Below are 12212 nucleotides of genomic sequence, written 5' to 3'. Positions count from 1 at the left end.
CTGAGCTAGTGCACCATCCATGAGATGCAGAAGGAACCGCAGGCCCCCTCCTCGCTGGCCTTGACCATCCCAGTCATACCCTCTTGTCCTGAGCATGTTTTTGCCATTGCTTGAGAGGCAGTTTGGGGACATGGGGGAAGAAGACACTGTATTCAGGCCTTGGCTTAGCCTTGGGTAAATCTCCTGACCCTCTGGACCCTCGGTTTCCCATCTGTAAAGTCAGGACGAAAGGAACGGTCTCCCACAATTCTTGTGAGAAGGGGTCTGGGTGCCTGTGGAGACAGTAAACACTGAGAATCAGCTTTGGGCCAGGTGCTGGGCTGAGGGCCTTAGAATGGAAGGTCAGGGATGTCGGACCACTGGCTGCCCCTCCTCCCGGAGCACAGCTCCAGGCCCAGCTGAGGGACTGGCATCTAGTAGTGGGTGCTGGGCAGACGGCAGCTGCCTGTGCTGCAGCGGGGAAAGGAGGCCCTGCCCTTGGGGAGCTCCGGGTCTGGGAGGAAATAAACACAACGGCCATCACAGGTGTTGAGGGGAGGCAATATGGTGGCTCCCAGTGAATACCTCACCTGCTTTTAAGTCCTTGCAGACCCCTGCCCGTCCTGGCTCTGCCTTACACACTAGCCTGGAGGGAGAGGCCTGAACTGGTTTGAGGGTGGGGCATCGCCCCCTCGAGGAAATATGGGGCAATGGGGGCACCTCAGCTACAGTCTGGAGCTGCCCTTGCCTGGGCCTGGGGGGAGGGTGACATTAGGAGGGTCTGTACCCCAACAGGGGTCCCAGGGTCGGCCTCCAGGAAGTTGAGAGGGAGAAGCTGCCCCAGGACTCGGTGGGGTTGTGTTGTCTGGGGATGGGGGTGTTGGGGGGCATCCCTTGCTGGCCCTGCCCAGCAGGCCTTCGTGCCTCAGCCCCTCCCCCATGTCTCTCCTCCCTCTCCAGGTCCCGCTAGAGCGACATGATGGTGGAATCCGCCTCGGAGACAATCAGGTCAGCTCCGTCTGGTCAGAACGGCGTGGGCAGCCTCTCCGGGCAGGCCGATGGCGGCGGTGGCGGCAGTAGCAGCGGCGGGACTGCGGGCCCTGCCGCAGGCGGTGTGGGCAGGGACTCGGCCGTGGGCGCGGACAGCAACGGCGAGATGAGCCCCGCGGAGCTCCTGCACTTCCAGCAGCAACAGGTAGGAGCCGGCACGCCTCCCCAGCCACCTGGGAGGGATGCCAGACCCCTGCTCCTACATCCTGGCTCCCCCAGGGGCCTCCGCTCCCAGCGTAGCTGTCTTACTTTAACCTTCTTGAGAAGGTCCAACCAGCAGGGACCACCCCCCCTCCCTCTAGTGATCACTAAGGCCAGGGGAGAGCAGCCCTTCCAGAAAGGGTGGTGTGGCTGAGGGCCCTGAGATCTCCGGGCTTAGGCTCAGAAATGCCCACAAGGGCAGACAGATGGCTGGGCAGCAGGCTCGAGGGGGGTGCATCTTGGGCAGGCAGGCACCTGGGCTCTACTCCTGCACTCTGGCTAAGTTAACAAACAGGGTTGGGGGAGGGAGACCCCGCTCTGGGTGTCTCCTCTTTGGCCAGGGTGGGGGGGGGCTCTGCACACGTCGGTAGCTTTCCTTTGTTTGTATTGTAATGCATTCCCCACCTGTACCTCTGCCTCGGGCCCCTGATCCAAGCTGTGAGTCAACTCACAGGGAACCAGGGGTCAGCGCACCTGGGAGGAGTTCCCGAGCTGCAGGCAGAGGCAGGCCTCCATGTTTAGTGCCCGGACTGGAAACCTCTGTCTGTATCCTCCTCCCTTCCCCCTTCATCATTCCCACCCTGAACTGCAGAGTTCAGGAGTCCAAGACCAGCCTCTCTGAGGATCAGGAGGCCTTAGGGTGGGGAGCCTGGTTGGGTTATGACAGAGCAGGGGCCCCAGTTCCCAGCCCCACCCGGGAAAAAGGGAAAATCATGCTTGACAAGTTCAGGAGAACCGGCCCAGCCAGGGCTGGCCTTGGGATGCGCCTTCTCTTATTTGACTTTGGTTCTCAAGTCACTGCTGGTGGCGCTACCCCTGGGGGGCGGTCCTGCACGTGCCTCCCTGCCTGTGCCCCTCCCTGCCCTGTGTGCACAGGTGTGTGCCCCTATCGCCCTCTTGCTCTCCCCCAGGTTTGCCCTGAGGCTCCTTCTCCCACTTCATAGCCCCTAAGGGGCCCTTTCCCACCACACTTGAAGCCAGAGATCAGATTGGAAGCAGCACTGTGAGAAGGCTGACCCTAGAGCTGGTTAGCCAGGACTGACGCAGGGAATGAACAAACCCAGGTTCCGTCTCCACCTCTCCTTCCCGGCAGTCCATCTGGGCCAGTCCTGGGTTTCCCTGAGCCTTGGCCTCTTGGCACCTGAAGCACAGGGACTGTTAGGATCAGATGCAATTTGGGTGTGAAATCCTTCCCCCCAGTGACTGATCCATACGGGTGTGAACAGAATTGAGGACTTTAAAAATCCCTTCCTCTTGCAAACAGTGGGAACTTGAGCAGGAAAGGCCTGTCTCCTTTCTCCAGGGAGATGGTCCTTGGGAGTTCACTGGCATCTCCCAAGCTTGCCTAAGTAGGTTCCCTGGGGAAGAGACACACAGAGTCTGTACCATCTATGGGGGACAGAAGGTTAAAGGGCAGAACCCTACCCTTTATCAAAACAATAACAAAACACACCAGGCCAGAGATTTCCAAGGCCACCCATTCTGTGTGGGTGAAGACTTCTCCTCTCGCACCTCTAGGCAGACAGAGCTATGAAAATTTGTGAAAGTAGAGGGAAGGCTAGGGGGAAAGTTTCTTTTAAGAAATTATTTAAAGAGAAGACTGAGCGCCAGTGAGCAGCAGGATACGCAGGGAACGGTGTGGGGTGGGGAGAGACGGGACTGTCTGTACTGATCAGGTTTCTGTGTTTCTGTTGCACTCAGGCCGGTGTTTTACCATCTATATTCCACGTTCCAGTTATCCCTGTTTGTTTTGGTGAATATCCCAAAGTCCTGGAAAATCCTATATCTGTTTCACAAATAAACTGGGGTGGAGATTTGGAGGCAGGCGGAGGGAGGGCTGGTTTATCCATTTGCACTCACTACGGGCGTAGTGCCTAGGGCCAAGGAAAATATTTGAGACTTAAAAAAGGTTTTCTTGGCTCCAAACTATGAAAAGAACCCTGCAAAATTAAAATTACAAAATTGTCAATTAAAAGGAAACAGTCTGTGGGCCATCCTTCTGCCTCCAATATATTAGTGAAGCTTTTGGGGGTGGGGCTTCAGGGTAACGATTTCTGGTTACCCCCCCCCCCCCCAACAAATGTCTCTCTTTGTTGGGAGAGTGAATGGAGGAAGAGGGCTGGGCCCAGCAAGTGCCTGCTCCCTCTCAACCCCAATCAGGAAGTCCTTGGAGGACAAATAAAAACCATGCCTCTGTTTGATGCTTTGGTTCCTTAATCCCCTTACCTTCTTGGGGAAGTTTGTGGTGTTGTTATTCCCACGTCACAGATAAGGGGGCCGCCAGAGGCAGCACTGACTTGTCTAGGCGCCAGGGGTGGTAGTTCTCGGTTCTCCTGGCCCCTAGTGTTTCCTTGTGCAGGGCTCAGCTCCTACCACACTTCGCAGTCCCCGAGGCAGCAAGGCCTGGTGCCTACTAGGTGCTAAATAAACCACTGTTGGTGAGTGAATGAGAGCTCTCCACTCTCAGGCTAAAAGCGCTCTTAAAACAAACCAACAAAAAGCAGCGCTGGCCGCCGGCTCTAAGTGGCCACTCCAGAGGTTGTGAGTGGGTCTGTGGGTGGTGCCCAGGTCCCTCCTCCTCGTGCCCCCGTGGCTCCTCTTCCTCTGTCCGTCTGTCCATCTGTCGGTTGGTCCCTGCCCCTCTGCTCTGGATAAACAAGCCCTGGAAATGCAGTCTTGGCCTTTGGGAGTAATGAGTTGACAAAGGAGAGAGAGAGATAAACAGGGCGAGTCAGAAGTCAGGCTGGTGACAGGACTTTAGGCTGAAACAAACAGTGCTGAAGAGGGCAGCCACGTCACTCTGGAACAAGAGGCGCTGGTTTCCATGCAACAGCAGGCCGAGAGCTTGTTTAAACAGAGGCGGCCAGGGGGTGGGGGGGCGGGGGTGGGGGTGGGGGGGGCAGGGCTGGGCTGCCCGGCCCTGTCTGACTGGAAGGAGGGTCCCCGTCTGGTCTGGCTGCCCTGCCTTGGTCCAGCAGCCAAGGCCCCAGCTTCCTGCTCCCTCCTCCCAGCCCCTTTTTGGTGAGTGACAGAGCCACACTGCCTCCACTCTGTCCTTGGGGCTTTCACCTGGTCTCCAGTCTCCTGGCAAATCTCCCCTGAGGAGGAGGCAGGGGAGGACTGTGAGCCTTGGAGCGCGCATTCACTCAGCAAACATGCATGGAAGCTCGTTTTGCACCCAGCGCCCTGCTGGCCCGCTGGGGTTAGTCATCTTGTTAGAGATGCCTTGAACCCAACAGGTGTGCCAGCTGCCCATCAACCCCTGCCTTCCTTCATCAAGCCAAAGTCTTCTTTGGCCCATATTTCCCCTCTAGGATGGCATATTTTCTTTGAAGGTTGCCCTTGCATTTTCTCCTAATCTGACTTCACCTGTATGAACATGTTCCCAGTGTGTAGGGCTTTCCCCGGGGTCTCCACAAATATCCTTTGGGCTCTCCGATGGGGGCACAGCCAGGGCTGGGAGAAGTGTGTGGCAGCTCTAGGGAAGTGAGATGGAGGGCCTGTGGAGGTTTCAGGGGCCAGGCTGGATGCTCGCTGGACTTGGAGCCAGGAGGACTGGGCCAGGCAGGCGGCGGGGTGGGGGGGGGGGGGGGGCAGCGGGCAGAGCGGCTGGGCTGAAAGGAGTCGGGGCCTCCAGAGCTGCCACTCCTATTGTCCTCTGGTTGCGGGGCTGACAGGTCAGCAAGGGTCACGGGAGGGTTGCCTAGCGTCTGGGAACTCCCACTGCAGTTGCTGTGGCAACCAGGCCAAATCCCACCCTGTTCACATCCTGTGAGGAGATTCAGAATGGTTGGGGGGCTCTGCACATTAATGGGCTTTTACCTCAGCCCCCTCCATAGAGACGGGGCTGGGCAGTGTCAGGGAGTTGGGGGAAGGAAGAATGAAAGAGATTTTCCTTTCCCTCTCCCATCTGGCTCTCGTGGCCCCCGTTCCTGGGGGGATGGGGTGGAAAAGGGGGAGTCTTCGGAGGTGAATTAGCACAGACGCCTCAGGCGTGCAGTCAGCAGTGGCCTTTCGTCTGCAGGTCTGGGGCCCATTTCTTCAAGTCTTCTTTCCCGCCCCAGATCCCGTTCTTTCATCTCCGGTCCCACACCCTCCAGACTCCCCTTCTCTTTCTGTAGAATGAGTCCTTTCCCAGGAGGTGCTGGGGGCCCTGAAGGGAGAGTCAGGGCCCACACCCCTCAGAGGGGAGACTTAGAAAGTTCACGCGGGGGAGGTCCCAGACTTGCGGACAGCAGCAGGGAGTGTTAGAAACTCCCTGCGTCCCTCCTGCCTGGGAACAGGGGGCAAGTGGGAGGGGGGGGGCAGGTAGTAAGGTGACGGGCAGGGTCCTGAGAGGGCCAGACTCCCCTTCTCATACCCCTCCTGGCTAACTAAGCCAAAGGCCCCCTGTTTTGCATGTCTGCCTCCTGTCCGACAGGAAAGGAAGTTTCCCTAAGAGGGGAGAGAAAGGTAGAGGAGGGGTGTCCCCAGGCCCCTGCTTCCTCGGGACTAGGAAGGAGACTGCCCACTGTACCCTCAGGCTTCCCTTCTGCTGTGGAATTCGGAGACCTCCTCTTCCCACCCTCCCACCCCCGCCTCTTTCATCTCCCTTTTATACCAGAGTTCTTGTCCTTACTGATAAAGAGTTTGGGGAGAACTGAGGGGAAAGAAGGTGAGTGTTTACTCTTCTAAGGGTGAAGGACTGAAGCCAGGTGGGCACATCCCAGGACTCCCTCTCAGTGGGTCAGCTAGGTGTTCTCCTGAGGGAGCCCCAGTGGGAGTCGGTGGGGAGGGAACCGTATGCCCCGCACAGCCCCCACTCCAAACCTCACTCTTAGACCCCCTTCGGGGTGGATAGCATGAGGGCAGTGGCTGGGTTCACAGCGGCCCTGAACCCAGACCTGGGAGCAGACCCACTTCCAGAGAACTCCAGTTACTGGGACATGTCTAGGAGGGGAAGCGCCACCACCCCGCAACCCTCAGCCCACAGTGCTTCAGTTCCTTCCGGATGCCACTGTTGGACCTTCCTGGGGAGCTGGTTTTGGCCCCAAGAGGCTGCACCCATGCCTCTGGGGCAAGGATGGAGGGGAGGGCTGGCCTCTAGGGAGGGCCTTGCCCTTCTGCGCCGTGGTGGGTTCTTTTGTTAATCATCTTCCTTGGAGGGTTCGCATTCTCAACACACTTGGTGGGGAAGGGGTCCTGAAACTGGGCTGTGTGTCTCCCAGCCCCTTGGGCCTGCCTGTATCTGCGTTGCTGGTTTTCATTTTAATGGTTCTAATTTGAGAATGTGCCCATGTCATTTTTACGAGGTTGGTGTAAAAAAAATTTACAGCCTTACCCAAAAAGCTTTTTTTTTTTTTCCAAGGGAAAAAGGTGTAGAATCACTTCGGGGGTTTTATGGTCTCCTCTCCCCCATCCTCCATGCCCCTCCTTCTCTGCGTAATTTCATTTTTATGTCTCTTTGCTGGAGGACAAAGCCTGGCTGGTGGAGAGCCTGGATCTCCCCAGGTCAGCACCCTTGGTGGTTGGGACCCCTGACTGCTGACCCTTCTCCCTGTCCCCTTTGCCTCCGCACTCTGGTCCCAGAGGACTTGTATTTCAAGGAGTAGACGGAGGTTTCCTGTAGCAGTCAACAAGTACTTGTTAGGTACCTACTGTTTACTAGCAGTGGGTTAGGTATCTGCTTTCAGAGATTATATCCATTCTTGCTTAAAATTCTCCAGCAATTTTTCCTCGAATGTAGAATGCAATAAAAAAACCAGTGTCCCTGTGATCTGGCTGCCACTCATTCCTGAGACTTCCTTGGAAGCTTGGTCACACTGGCCTTTTTGGTTCATAACGCTCCAGCCTTACGCCCGCTTCTGGACTCTTGTACCAGCTCCTTCCAGTCGTATATCCGTCCCCTAAAAGAGTAGCCCCCTCATCCTCAGTGTGTCCTCGGAGGGGTCCTCCCCGGCCGTACAACCTAAGTAACCATGCCTCCATCCTGCACAACATGGCCACCATCTCACAGCTCGCTTCATTGTGTTAATAGCGTCTGTCTCATTCTATTAGGATGTGAGCCCGGTTAAAGCAAACACACCGTGTCCCCAGTGTCTAGGACAGTGTGGGTGCCCTGCGGGACTTCATAAATACCCCCTGAATTATGGATAAAGGAATCAAAAGTCATGTTCCAGGGGGACAGGTGATCAGGTGATAGGCCTTTCTGGGAGGGCTTTTCAGGTTTGGGGTGGGCTGACCCCCTAAACACCCTTCTAGGGCCCCTTCCTCTAAATCGAGCCAGCTCTCAGTTGAAACTATCCGGACAGTTGAGATCCCAATTTTGCCAAAATTAGCTAGATGCAAACAAAAGTTTCAGTTTTGTTTATTTTGGCTGCCCTTCACCACCATTGGAATTAAACCAGAGTTTTAATTCCTGGGGGTCCTGCATCCTGCCTGCCCACCTCCTGGCCGCACTTCCCTGTTCAGAGCCCATGTCAGGCCCGGGGGATTCAGGTTCTGCTTCAGCTACTGTGTGATTCTGGGCACTTCACTGCCTGTCTCTGAATTTCCATTTCCTTATCGATAAAGTGAACTACATCAGTGTTTTGCAGATATTTTTGCTGGAATCTGTCGTAAGAAATACCTTTTGTTCGGAGCAGCAGCGCAGTTTCATGAAACAATGCTTATGCTTATGTATTAACTCTGATATTTTCATGTGTGTGTGTATTTTTTCCTTTTTTTTGACCTTCTCAATTGATATTCTGTGACCCACCATTAGATCATGGCCAGGCCAGCACTTTGGAAAACACCAGACTAGATAACCCTCTAACCCTCCAGCTCACCAAGTCTGTGATCTGTGTGATTCTGCTCCTCTGTTCTCAAAGTTCAGTCCTTCAAGCTTGTCTTCCTGAGCACCATGTCCTCACACACACATGGACACACACACGCACACAGCAAGGCTGGGACCCTAACGCAGACCTGGAATCCTCTAGCTTGGAGAAAGAACTGGTAAACATCCCTGCACCTGACCTCCGCACAGAGGTCACTGGTCCTTCCCTGAATTCTCCCAGACAGAAATGAGAGTGTGGTCTCATCCCGTAGATGAGAGACCCTTCTGCCCCAGGACTTGTTTTTCTTTTCCTAGCAGCTCCCTGTTGCCCTCCAAGCACTAGCTTCATTCCCCTCCATCCTCATGGCCCTCCCTGGGTGCCATCCGTTATAAACCATTTGTTCCTAATTGTGGAGATCCTGCTAATGACTTCTGAATGGGCAGTGGGGGGAGGAGAGTTCGGCTTCATTAGTGAGACTGAGTTCTTAGGCTTGAGGGGGAGTGGGGGTGGGTGTAGATGGAAGAGGAGTTGGTTCACAAGTCCTTTTGGTGGCAGTGGGCAAATGATCAGGAGCTGCCTGGGAAGGTAAAAGATTAATAATCACCATCACAGGAGTTAACGTCCATCCAAGACCTGCGGGGGGCCGCACTGTGCTGAGTACTCCATGCACACTGTCTCATGTATTCTTCACAACAAACCTCTGAGCTGACTACAGGGTTATTCCCATTTTACAGAGGAAGAAACTGAGGCTCAGAGCAGGACGTAGCCTAGGTCATTCAGTAGATGGTAGAGCCAGGATTTAGATCCAGATCCCTTTGACCAGGGTTCAGGCACTGAAAGGACTAGTGCTGCCTCCTTGAGAGGAAAACTAGACCTCACTTCCCAAACCACAGAGCTGGGCATTCGGTTTTCAGTCTGACGGGTGGAGGGAGATGGAAAATAAGCTTGAAAAGGCCAAATGGTTCCCAATTTCCTATTGCTCCCTGAGCCCTCCATGCCTTCTCCCTGGTGGGATTTTTTTTTTTTTTTTGGCTGTACCACGTGGCTTGTGAGATCTTAGTTCCCAGCCCTGGAATCAAACCCTTGCTCCCGTGCAGTGGAAACACAGAGTCTTAACCATTGGACCTCCAGGGAATTTCCGACCCTGATGGGCTCCTAAATGCCTCTTTCCACCAAAAGCTGTATCTGGGTATCTCTGGCCTGCAGGGAGGGGAAACTGAGCCCACTTCCCTCCCGGGGAGATTCTTTTTTTGGTCTTTCCCCCCTTTCATCCAGCTGTACCTCCCCTTCACATCTAGACAGCTGCAAGCTCCCAAGACTTCAGGGAAGGCACATTTGTAGCCCTCACCAGACTGTGCATGAGATCACGATGATCCCTCCATGGGGTTGAGGGGGGCTGGGCAGTCGGAGGTGTCTGAACTCCACTTCCTAGCTATGGGACCCTGGGCCTCAATTTCCTTGTCTGTCAAATGAAGCCAGTGACACCTGCCCTGTCTAGCTCGAGGTTGGGAAGCTTCACCTAAACGTAGAAGTGCTTTGAAAACTGCCAGGCCCTGTTCATATTGCTGGCTCCTGAGCTCTGTGTCAGTCTGGGCCTGCCTTCCTTGTTCAGCCTAGACTCAAGTGCATTTCACAAGGGTGTCTGCCAAGTGCTGGTGGCGGGGCAGGAACCCACAGATCCATTTAACAATGTCACTGTTTTCAAGGAGGCCAGGACCTGGTAGTCATCAGCGGAGAAGGTGGGGCTGCATCTGTCAAGGTTGGGGGGGGGCGGGGCGGTGTCATTTCCCACGTGTCTCAGAGGTGGCCAGTCTGCAGTGATGTATCAGGCCCTAGCTGAGGCAGGCAGGGTAGACTTACGCCTGTAGTGCTAGGGTGTTGACTGTGAGTCGGATGGGGCTTTAGGAAGTCTCAGACCTACCTGATCCCATGGGTGACCACCCTGGGGGAGGACTTCGTGGGCCAAAGGGCCTCTCCTGGCCCGCCCTTCTCCTCCTGGAGCACCACCCCTGGCTAGGGGTCCAGATGGGGGTGAGGATGAAGCAGTATCACAGTGTGCTAAGCATAAATGACCAGGACATCTGGGGAGGGGAGCTTGGGCCTCAAACCCCTGTCCACCCATCACCCACCCCAGGGCAGCTGTAGGTGGAACCAGGTCCCTCACTGGGTCGGGTGTTGGGGCTGGGCTGTAAACACAGTCCATGAAATGAGCATGTGCTGCCCACTGTGGCCTCCCCCATCTTCTCTGTCACCCCTCAATCTTCTCCAAGCCAGTAACGAGGCAAGTGGCCATGAAAGTGAATGAATGAAGTGCCTGGAGGAACAAACCCCGTAGGCTCTCCAGCCTCTCTGCCTACTTACCCCCAACACAACTTGATTTTCTGTCCCTGGAAGTGGTTTCAAGGTCCCCAGACTTGCTGTCCATTTCTGTTGTCTGTCGGATGGGGGTCGCTATGCTTTCGCCCTTCTCCCTTCACCCTCCTGGTGAGTCCTGGTGAGCCTGCCCTTGCAGACTCCAGTCAGCGCTGCCAGCACCCTTGGGCTCTGGCGCCCATCGCCGCCCTGGGACAGTCCGTGTTCTGTTTCTCTTGTTTGCCCAGCACCTAGCACAGTCCCGGGCACACTGGAAACCGGAAGAAGGAGTGTGGGGAAGGCTGGGAGGCCAGAGGAGGTGACACGGTGGCCAGGCCTAGACTCTCACCTGGCCTAACGGGAGGAAAGCTCAGAGTGGTAGGAGTAGGGGAAGTGGAGATGGGGGGGTGCGGTGCGGTGATGAGGGCCTGCCTCAGGGAGTTCTCACAGGAATGAGATTGTAAGGCCCTGTCATTTTTTCCCTTAAGTCTTGTAATTTCATGCTCCAGGGGCCCACAAAGTAGGAGAAGGGGGAGTGAATTCAACCCCCGCCGGCCACTCCCCCCCACCAGGAGACTGCTCAGCGCGCCCCCCCACAACTTCCCCTGGAAATCCTTCCCATGTGGCTCCTCTGTTCCTACTAGAGATCTGGGGTGCATCCTCCCCCCACCCTGATCAGCGTCCTCTCTGGGTCGCCTGGGCTGCCAGCTCCTGACCCCTGACCTTTCTACCCCATATCTACCTTTGGAGGACATAGAGCATCTGTCTAGCTTGTGTCACTAGACCTGGGGGTTGGCCCCTAAAAATGAGGCACATAGAAGCAGAGACCCTTCCTGAGGACAACTCAGCCACCTCCTTTCCTCTCTTCACCCCACACCTCCTCCCACAGCCTCTCAGAGCCCTTGACTCAGGTCAGATTTCTACTTTCTGATGTGTGTCTTGAAGAGAAGCACCCCTGGGCCACTTCTCCAGGCTGAGGTGTGCAGAAAGAAGGGCATGGGGGAGGTCAAGGATCTGAAGCACTGGTGAGGGCCATGCTAATCTGGATCCCAGTTCTTCCCAGGGACATGTTCCCATAACACCAAGGGTGTGTTTAGATGCTGTCCTAAGGTGAACTAGATTTAAGCCTCCGGGAGGCTCAGCTGTTCAATGAAAGGGCTGCGAAGGGGGTGTGCCTTTACGCTTGGTACACAGTGGGCTCCCTGAGTGTTTGCAATGGGGGCTGGGGGAGGTATGCATGCATCCATACCCTCTCTTTCAGAGCCGCCTTGGTGGGGCTCAGCTTGCAGTGGGCATGGGAGTGGAAGTCCACATGAGGGTAGACAAGGGTTTGTGTGGGGAGATGTGCGAGGGGGCCACAGGTGGATTCATTTAGTAGGTGTGCTGGGGAGAGGCTGGAGGAGGTGACAAAGAGGAAGGTGGAGAGATTCAGAAGGGAAAGGAGCAGATCCTGAGAATGCCAGCTGTGTGCCAAGCACTGGTCCTTTAACACCCCCATCCCCTGCGTGTTTCGGAGCTGGGTGGTGGCCCATGTTCGCAGAGCAGGAGGTCTCGATGCAAGGAGAGGGGATAACTTGCCCATGATCACCCCATGGGGGTGGTGGGGGCGGTGGGGGCGGTGGCACAGCTGGACTTCACACTCAGGTCTGCCTGATACCAGAGCCTGCTGTCCATGGCCTGGACACGACCACTCCGGGCCCCGAGGAGGTCTTCGAGGAACCTGGGGACAGACAGACTTTTTGCTTCTGGAATGTGGATTCAAAACTAGTCCTGTACCCCCTGCCTCTATACCCACTACTGACCTGGAGTGGGAGGGGGTGTGGGTGAGGGGCAGGG

At 55.8% G+C, this 12212-nt stretch overlaps 1 protein-coding gene across 4 annotated transcripts in view; it reads left to right on the top strand.

The window, feature by feature from the left end:
* The first annotated feature begins 920 nt into the window (after positions 1-920).
* Positions 921-12212, top strand: part of FOXP4 (forkhead box P4) — a 33901-nt gene continuing 22609 nt past the window's right edge. For all 4 annotated transcript variants that reach the window (XM_040249721.1, XM_040249719.1, XM_040249720.1 and 1 more), the window contains exon 1: positions 921-1174. In XM_040249721.1, coding sequence (XP_040105655.1) covers positions 956-1174 — 219 coding nt within the window. In that variant the 5' untranslated portion in view covers positions 921-955. The remainder of the gene's footprint in view (positions 1175-12212) is intronic.

Source organism: Oryx dammah, unplaced genomic scaffold (assembly GCF_014754425.2).
Source record: "Oryx dammah isolate SB20612 unplaced genomic scaffold, SCBI_Odam_1.1 HiC_scaffold_11, whole genome shotgun sequence".
Lineage (NCBI taxonomy): Eukaryota > Metazoa > Chordata > Mammalia > Artiodactyla > Bovidae > Oryx > Oryx dammah.
The sequence above is the reverse complement of the archived record's forward strand: the minus strand, read 5'-3'. Positions and strand labels throughout refer to the sequence as shown.